This window comes from Solanum pennellii, chromosome 3 (assembly GCF_001406875.1).
Source record: "Solanum pennellii chromosome 3, SPENNV200".
Taxonomy (NCBI): Eukaryota; Viridiplantae; Streptophyta; class Magnoliopsida; order Solanales; family Solanaceae; genus Solanum; species Solanum pennellii.
In genome coordinates this window covers 53,201,594-53,211,689 of record NC_028639.1, presented here as the reverse complement: position 1 = coordinate 53,211,689, position 10,096 = coordinate 53,201,594, and the positions used below count along the sequence as shown (strand labels likewise).

At 34.0% G+C, this 10,096-nt stretch overlaps 1 protein-coding gene across 1 annotated transcript; it reads right to left on the bottom strand.

The window, feature by feature from the left end:
* Positions 1-813: 813 nt before the first annotated feature.
* LOC107014188 (mediator of RNA polymerase II transcription subunit 18-like) lies at positions 814-2,156 on the bottom strand. Its single transcript, XM_015214040.1, has 5 exons — positions 2,121-2,156; positions 1,900-1,999; positions 1,469-1,526; positions 1,036-1,392; positions 814-913 (listed from the first exon to the last, which is right to left on the bottom strand). Exons 1-5 carry the CDS (start codon positions 2,154-2,156, stop codon positions 814-816), a joined length of 651 nt encoding a protein of 216 aa, XP_015069526.1.
* Positions 2,157-10,096: the final 7,940 nt, after the last annotated feature.

The following is a 10,096-nucleotide window of genomic DNA, read 5'->3' as shown; positions in this document are numbered from 1 at the left end:
AAAAATTAAATAAATTAATTGGGTATTGAAAAGACCATAATACTCCTTTTAAGTTCAGATAATTTTCCTTATCTAGACAACCCAACTTCAAACGGGCATATCTCCCTCATACAAGTTTGAAAATTAGCAAACTCAGTGGCTTTGGAAAGAGGATTTTAAGACATTTAATTTGATATTGTATTTGCTACCTAATACTTCATGTACTAAAATTTCTTGTCGTTTGAAGTTTGATATTTGCATGTGCGTGAATATTACCATTTGGAAGAGGTGAAATTTTCACTAACAAAACAAAGAACTTTTAAAATGAAAAGTAAGCTACACGCAATCTTGCATTCTACAAATTTTATCAAAGTTCAAACTTCAAATCAAGCATAATTTTTCTCAAATTCTCTTCTTTTTTATAGAAATCTTAACCTTTTTTTTCTAGTAGGATACTTTTTAATGACTAAGTACAGTTTTTGTGAAGTACTTTAATAAGTTGTTTAATTAGCATAATTTTTAATGTATTTTTGTCATATACAATTTAAAAGTCACTTCCGCCTTAATCCGAATATCCACATTCCTAAATCATCAACAATTACATACATATAATATTTGAAACAGATAGCTTACTGTAATAATCACAGACCAAAAACATTTAAACATTTCATGTGCTTTGAGCTTAACACATCAACAAGGAAAGTATAAAATACCTAAGAGAAAACGATTATAGATCAAAGAGAGCAAGAGTCCTCCAGCCATTTAGCAGTCACTGGATAACAAACTTAGTTTTTTTGAGACAGAAATATGGCACTGAGTAAAACTACATTTTAGTTACTTGGTGCCTCTACCATCCGACATGAGAGATGCAGCAGCTGCAGCAGCGGTAGGAACAACCCCTGTTGAGACACCAGGTTTTGACAAATGAAGGAGCCTGAAGACAAAAAAAAATCATTTTTATGTGTATGATCATTGAAAAAAGTGATAAAATATATTATACCAGGTACAACTAGCCAATTATTATTATGGACAACAAACCAATATAAAGATGCTTACGGTGCAAGATATTCACAGAAGGACGATACAGACGCGACAACTTCATTATAATTTGTAGATGAAGTTGGTGCGGTCACTTCAACTAGATGTATTCCCGGAGTCACGGGCACTGAATCATCGATAGCATGAAGTTTCAACATCTTATTGATGGATGAAACTGTTACAGTTATCAGGGCATCTCTTTGGAAATGAAATGCAAAACCGACTCTCAGATGCTCGTGGTCTAGCTTGTAGCCAATATTTTTAAAGAAGATTAGTGCATTCTTGGTTATTTTGCTTTCTTGCACTGGTCTCACCAAGAATGAGCTTTTTTCAGCGCCAGAACCTCTCATCGGACCACCAACATGCCTAACAGTCCTATTGTTGATCACATAAAAAATGTTAGGCTTCACGTATCCTCAGAGACAGGCGCACAACGAACCAAATCTCTTACCATGTGTCTTCTGGCTTCTCAAGATCACATACAAGCCGTATTTCTGATTCTACTGACCCTGAGAATGGTAAGCAACAGACCACATGGTCAATATAACCCACAGACAAAACAAGCAGGAAAGGGGAAAAGGAAAATAATGGGAGAAGCCATAAATGATTTTTCGACATTATTTTACCAATTACATTTGAATGATCATAATATGTTTTTTATTCTTGTCTAACCAAGAGGAGAAATTAGTCTTAAACAAATATGTGAATTGTGATCATATGTAGACAACTGTGAAGACAGTTATATATGTCAAAACTCTAAGGCGAGCAAACCTCCATACGAATGCATTGATGGTTGCAAACATTTGTCTCAATCACATTAATACATACATGACCATTAAGTTAATTCTTATACCTAACAGTTCAACGAGAAATCTCACTTACCTAAGTTTGGAACACTTTTGAGGCACAATTCATGGATCCTTAAGCCTTGTTTACGCACACCACAAAGCCCTTGAAGCAGAATTTCAAGGGCTTCGACATGCTGCAGGTATGATTAGCTGTATCAATATCTTTTCAAAATGCTGCAGGGCCAGTTTTTAGAAGTAACATACCTTACCTTACTAATTATAAAAGAAGAAAAAAGAGAGATAGGGGGAACTTACTTGAGTCTCAATAATTCCTTGGACAACACACTCCATTTCTCACTTCAATTTATTCTAACACACGTGCAACAAATTCTATATAACACACCTGTGAATTAAAAAAGAAATTAAGTTGAACTGAAGAGTAAAAAAAGAAAAATCGGATACCTAACCGAAATCATAACAGAGTGAACACTCTTCATATGAGAAGTGCATTACTTGAAAATATTGGCTTATAAGTACTTTTGATGTTTGCCAAACGAGTAAATAAGTTTAATGTTCTTATAAGTAAACCTCTTACAAGTCAGTTTTTTGTTTATCAAACTCTTGCTTGCAGTCAAATAGACGTTTTATAATTAATATAAAAGAAAGTTATTCAATCAAATACATCATACTTGGAACATAGAATAGTTAAAGCGAAGTAATTGATTTACCATATTTCAATCATTATTTATGACCGCGGAAGCGCGGACAAATTACCTAGTATATATTAATAATTTACAACAAGTTTAATATTCAATAATAAATAGTTCATGTATTGTAATCTCTAAACCCTACATAACTAAACCTTGTATAGCTAATACCTGCATAACCAAACCCTATATAACTAATACCTGCATAACTAAATCCTGCATAGCTAATACCTGCATAACTCTAACCATTAACCAAACAACCCCTTACTCTTTGGGCAGGAGCACTTAGTTCGCATATAATCTTTTAAAGAAAATAAACTTCACTCTTACTCTTACTCAATTCATCGCTCAAGTCTTGAAACAAGTTGAAAAAACAATTGTAAAATACTTTTGAAATGACTCTAAGAACACTATAGACTTTGCTCTTCACTCATCTTTATGGATAATTTCTAGATGTTTAGAACTCATTCAGCGTAGTAAGACTCGATAGGAAGTGTTAGTACACTTTGCAAGGACTCAAACGGGCTAAACTGTGAAACTGGGTAGAGGCAAACGTCCCGGGCGCAGTGTTGGCGCAGCGCGCCAGCCCTAAAGTTCAGAGACCCATTTCAAGAGTACTGGTGGCGCGCCGCCCAGCCTATCTGGCGCATCTGGGGCATGCCGCAGCAACTCCTCCCTAGGCTTTCCTGGCGAATTTTTCAACTCATTTTCTTACCTTAATTCGATTAATTTCTATTTTTTTCTCAATCTTTCTTTAGATTCAAATACCCAAAACATGTACACAAGAATCTAACTCAAAACAACTCTAATAATCGATACAATTATCTCAAGAAACTCACCATTTTTAGGCCAATTCAAGAACGAAATCAAATTCAAGAACACACATCATAAACATCAAACCTTAAACTTTTTAGGATGATTTTCATGCTCCGTGAACTCACATACCTCTTAAGGATCAATCCTTGGCGAAATTTGCAACAAAAATCTCTAGAACTTGAAGAATCTTGACATTTTCTTCTCCTTTCTCCTCTTGAGTTCTTTTCTCTACAACTCTAGCGGGGAAGTTTTAGTGCATAAACTGAACAAATTCAATTTATACCCCTACTTAATTGCCAAAAATTAAATAACTTAATTGGGTAATGAAAAAGACAAAAATACCCCTTTTAAATTCAGGTAATTTTCCTTATCTAGACAACTCAACTTCAAATCGGCATATCTCCTTCATACGAGTTTGAAAATTAGCAAACTCAGTGGCTTTGGAAAGAGAATTTTAAGACCTTTTATTTGATATTGTATTTGCTACCGAATACTTCCTGTACTAAAAGTTCTTGCCGTTTGAAGTTTGCTCTTTGTATGTGCATGAATATTACCATTTGGAGGAGGTGAAATTTTCACAAACAAAACGAAGAACTTTTAAAATGAAAAGTAAGCTACACGTAGAAATCTTGCATTCTACAAATTTGATCAAAGTTCAAACTTCAAATCAAGAATAATTATTCTCAGAATTATTTTCTTTTTGATAGAAATCTTAACCTTTTTTTTAGTAGGATACTTTTGAATTACTATGTACAGTTTTTGTGAATTATTTTAATAAGTTGTTTAATTTGCTTAATGTTTAAAGTACTTTTGTGATAGACAATTTAAAAGTCACTTCCGCCTTAAATTCGAATATCCACATTCCTAAATCATCGACAGTTACATACATATAATATTTGAAACAGATAGCTTACTGTAATAATCACAGGCCAAAAACATTTAAACATTTCATGTGCGCTTAATACATCAACAAAGAAAGTATAAAATACCTAAGAGAGAACTATTATAGATCAAAGAGAGCAAGAGTCCTCCAGCAATTTAGCAGTCACTGGATAACAAACATAGTTTTTTTGTTCCAATTTTTTTAGACAGATATATGGGGCACTGAGTAATACTACGTTTTAGTTACTTGGTTCCTCAACCATCCGAGATGACAGACCAGCAGCGGTAGGAACAACCCTTGTTGAGACACCAGGTTTTGACAAATGAATGAGCCTGAAAACAATAAAAATTATTTTTATGTTCAACATATGATCATTGAAGAAAGTGATAAAATATGTTATACCAGAGACAACTAGCCAATTATTATTACGGACAACAAACCAATATAAAGATCCTTACGCTTCAAGATATTCACAAAAGACGATATTCACTAAAGACAATATTCACAAAAGACGATACAGACGTAACAACTTCATTATAATTTGTAGATGAAGCTGGTGCGGTCACAAAAATTTTTTATTATTATATTTCTCAAAATATATCTTAGGTGTTTCACTATAAAGAAATTTCCTTATTTTCTCCACATAAAATCTTCACAAAAAAATTATTTCTTTATTATTATTATTTGTTATATTTCTTAAAATATCTCTTCTATATTTAATAGTTTATCGATACGGGGTGAATAACTTCAATTCTTTATTAGAAAAACCTGTCAATGAATTATTTACTATATTTTTAATCCTAGGTATATAGTATAAGGTAATATTTTTAGGTATATATTATCTGTATATTTGAAGTGTATTTTAGTCTTGAAATATTAAATTATTTTATTGGTGAATATTTGTTTTAAAAAAAAACATATGTTCATGCACCCTCAAAATTTAGATTTTCATCCATTTCTCATTGTAATTTATAACTACAGAATTATTAGCTTAAGTTGAGCTAGAAAAATCATTTTATTCTATGAAATATAACTATATTGATTGGTGAAAGTGAAAATAATTTGGAGGATGAAATGATTGAGTCAATATATGTCACAATCGGATCATTTGATCACCTACTATAACACCTAGATAGGAGAACTCTTGCTATCCAATTTAAAACAGGCAATGCGGAAATGAATAACAAGAGATTTTTTTAATATAATACAAATTAATAAACATGAAACTCGAATATAAAAATCTTTTTTTACAATTAACTAAAAACCCTCCCAAAGAACTAGTCTAAATAGGTACAAGAGCTACTAAGGTAGTACAATGTATAATGATAAAATACACAACTCCCACTGTAAGAAAATAGAAGTAGAAGTTGCCGGAGGTTATCATTTCTTCACCTCAGAAACATTATTGAATCTTGCAACTAGACTACCCCAAATGGCATACAAGAGTAGTATCAGTACAAACAACACATATTGTTAGGATCATTAGTCAACCTAAATCAATCACATGATATCATGCACATAATCAAGAACAAGAACTTAAAAATGCCATTAGGATCCACACACTTCACCCAAGTCACCCACCTCCTTCTGTTGTCGACTCTTCTATCAAAGCCCTTCTATCATCATATTAAACCATAGTCTAACTCTTATATCACATAGAGATTTCCACCAATACAAGACCACCACTAACTCTGATAATCAATCTATTATTCCCCTCAAGCTCTCATGCCAACAACTTGCTTAACGACATTTAAATTAAATGAGATATAAACATGCAATACAGTTTAGCAAAACATATATACATTTATACCTATAAGTATAAAATAGCCCACACCTCCAAAGATCCCTAAAATTACCATTACGATATTTAGTATCTCATCCTTGTCTACACAACAGCCACCCCAACATCTAAATACGCCAACCCGATCCCTCATGACACGTATGTAAAAATATGAATTGTGATAAATTTGGTCGACACACAGTACCAACATGTAACAATCATGTCATGAAAAAGTAAGCTCAAATCTCTCATCGAACCTAATTCACAAAAAAATGTTAATGCACATGTGTGGCATCCTATCCAATCATTAGTATATCAACATGGTACCTTGTAACACCCACAAGTTCTAAGTAAAAAAATTTTAGTGCGAGATTAATGAAATACCAGAAGAAATAGTCCTAGGTCGCCCTTTTTTCTCTCCAAGAACGAAGTTTGCAGAAAAATAACGTTTAGCAGCTCCGCCATAGAGGAAATAATCCCACCGAGGCGTGTTGCACGACACAGAGACTCAAAATATATGTTCCAAGTCTCCATCTTACAACACACCCTAAAACATTGACGTTGTAAAACCATCATTTCACACGCTAAGATCAATTAAAGGAGTTCGACTCGCCTGAATTCGATTTTGTAAAGTCGTACATGCTCCTGATCATCTTGAATATCACTCAAATCATTAAATTCATAAAAAATTCTCCATCCATTACCGAATTATTGTAGACCTCACCTGACTTAGATTCCGTCCATGTCTAGCCTATGCTGGAAATTTCCAAGTTACTACTCAAAAGCTTTCTTGCCCAAATTCTTCCCTATTGGTTTATTTATAACGACGGGAACATGTCGTCACAATAACTCATTTTTTAAATAATATTGGTTAAGAGCATATGTTTATTGATTAATACATTTTTTATGACAATATATCTTAAATATTTAACTTAATTTTATTTATAAAGTTTCTTATTTGTCTAATATAAAATTTTAGTATTTAAATATTATTTTTAAAAGTTAATATAATCTTATGATCGCATTGTACATTCAAACAATACATATGTAATTATAATGTAACAAACAAACATGCAAGTGTTACTCTAATTACTCCATCCGTCCAATAATAGTTGTCCACTATATTATGTTCAACAATATTTGTCCAGCTTAGAAAATCAAGAGATAAATTACACTTTATGTCTATTTTATTTTTACTATTAAATAATTTTTATCATCTAGCACATTTCTCAAAGTATTAAATTTAATTTTTATCATCTAGCACATGTCATGACTGAAATTATGATCTCACACACACAACAGAATGTCATGACTGAAGTAATAATCTCACACACACAACATGTTATTTGCAGTTTTGATGATTTGACAAACTTAGGGACCTTGTAAAGGTACCAGGTTTCTTACTTGAGTGTTGAAGATGAAAACAAACTCAGGGACCTTGTAAAGGTACCAGGCTCTCAATGTGACGAGCCGGTTGACTGCCAGCTGGAGAAGGTACAGAAAGTAGGTGCACTCTTCCCAACGGCGTCAGAAAGTGGGACTTCTCCAACCAATGGAAAAGAGTTTAAGGAAAGTGACTTGTCCATATAAAAGGCACTTTCCTAAACATCATCGGTGGTTTTTGCAACTTGAAAAAGAACTTTTCAAGAACTCTTGCAAAGGCCATTACCAAGAAAACGGCAGAATTATTCTAAGAACAACAGAAATCTCTGGAGCATTTAGTGTAGCTGTTTAAGAATATATTCTCTTGTTCATACATTGTAAACTATTCCTGAAACTATAAAGGAATCAGTGGGTAGTGTTGAAATTCAAAGTTGTCTAAGGTGGATAGCTTAGTGGGTAGATTCTTTCCTACTTAGGCTTGTTAAGAAATAGAGACTATTTCTTGAACATCTCTCTTTCTTGAACGTGAGATTAAAAACTTCTTCTCACAGTTGAGGTAATCGTGTTTTACTTTTGCTTTTGAAGATTAGTGAAAACGATTTAAAATCCTGTGAGACAGGTCGTGGTTTTATTCCATTAAGCAAGGAGGTTTCCACGTAAAATCGTTGTGTTGGTTCAAACTGCATTTAACTTTCTGTTTATACTTATTCTTGTAGTAAGGGACCTGGTCCATTGATCTGTTAAGTGAAGGCACATATTCTATCAAGTGGTATCAGAGCGGGCACTCTCTATTTGGTTAACCCCAAGGAAGTGATATCAGTTCTAGAATGGCTGCTCCACTTAATCTAGAAGAAGGTTAGTCTTCAACAATACCTCCTCGTTTCAATGGACATTTCTACAGTTGGTGGAAAGTTAGAATGCATGATTTCCTCATGGCTGAAGATAGTGAGTTATGGGATATTGTACTTGATGGACCGTTTATTCCAATGATAGAAGAAAAGGATGGAGAGAAAACCTGTCTTGTTCCAAAGCCTAGACAGAAATACGATGAAGCTGATAGAAAAAAGATAGAAAATGGCAACAAGGCAAAAAATCTTATTGTCTGTGGGATAGGACCTGATGAGTTCAATCGTGTTTTAGCTTGTGAGTCTGCTAAAGAAATTTGGGATTGTTTAAAGACAACTCATGAAGGAACTGAACAAGTCAAAGAATCAAAGATTGATATGCTTACCTCACGGTATGAAAACTTCAAAATGAAGGAAGGAGAAACCATTCATGATATGTTCACAAAATTGTCCGCCATTACTAATGAGCTGAGAAGTCTTGGTGAACCTATCAGCATGAGCAAACAAGTCAGAAAAGTGCTTCAAATTCTTCCGAAATCCTGGGAAAGCAAGGTTGATGCCATCACAGAAGCTAAAGATTTGAAGGTTCTGACAATGGATGCTCTCATTGGAAATCTGAAGACACATGAGATGAATTGAAATCATGATTTATCAAAGAAGGAAGTCAAAAAGGATAAGTCATTAATGCTGAAGTACAAATAAGATGAAGATTCCAGTGATGATGATATGGCATATCTCATCAACAAATTTCAAAAGATTGTGAGAAAGAACAAAGGTTTTAAAAGAGGAACAAGTGGTCCTCGAAATGCTACTCAAAATGATACATGCTACACGTGTGGTAAAGCTGGACACTTGGTACTCGGTAAGAGTGATCGAAAGGTTGCTGCTGACTATTTGGTCAAAAAGGCGCTTGCTACATAGGGTGACTCTTCAAGTGATTTTGAAGATCCTCATGAACCAAATGATATGTCTATGGTGGTTGTGCATGAAGAGGAAACCATTTTCAATGAAATGTTTGCTCTCATGGCTCATACAGAAAATGAAGAAGAGGATGACAAGGTAACTATTATTGATATGAAAAATGATCTAAATAATTATTCTCTTAAAAATTGAGAACATTGGAAAAAGTTATGATTGATTCTGTAATTGAGTTAACCTCTGAAAGAGACATCATGAATGCTGAACTTGGCAGTTTAACTGAAAACAAAGTTAAATTGGAGGAGAAAATGTAAAAAATGGTGTCTCTAGAGTCTGATAACACTGAACTTAAAAACCAGTTGAATCAGATAAATGAAGAAGCTGAAAAGCTAAATGGAATGTCAAATGGTTTACAAGTTGAAATTCAAGAAAAATTGAAAAGCTCTGAAAAAAAATCTGGGATTGTCCTTGGAGAAGAGCAACAAATTAGAAAAGGATATTGTCAAACTTAAGGAAGAACTTGAAAAATCTATTAAGTGGAAAAAATCCTCTAAATTGTTGTCAAATGCAACAAACAAGAGTAATTTCAATAAGAAAGGTGTAACGACCTGTTTAGTCGTTTTGAGCAGCAGATTTTATTTCTGGAAAATTGGCTGAGGAAACGGACCCCACGACGGAACGTCACAGGCACGACGGACCGTCGCAGGGTCTCGTTTCAGCATACTTAGAAATTCTGAAATTGGGTACTGAAAATCGACTCTCTGTAATCTGTGACGGACCTGCAGGACGTGCCGTCACATCCACGACGAGCCGTCGTAAGCTCCCGTTGCAAAACACTTCAACTCTTGAGAAATTGGTACGGGAAACGAGTCTCTGACCGTCAGGACGGAGGTGCAGGACAGACCGTCACAGGTGTGACGGGCCGTCACAGTCCACTTGGATTTTAGGAGGTTGCGAAG

Coding starts and splice junctions, on each gene's coding strand:
- LOC107014188 (XM_015214040.1), bottom strand. CDS start 2,156: ATGGAGTGTGTTGTCCAAGGAATTATTGAGACTCAA. Junction 1,527..1,899: donor CAAAAGTGTTCCAAACTTAG/GTAAGTGAGATT, acceptor TACCATTCTCAG/GGTCAGTAGAATCAGAAATA. Junction 914..1,035: donor TTCTGTGAATATCTTGCACC/GTAAGCATCTTT, acceptor TTTTGTCTTCAG/GCTCCTTCATTTGTCAAAAC.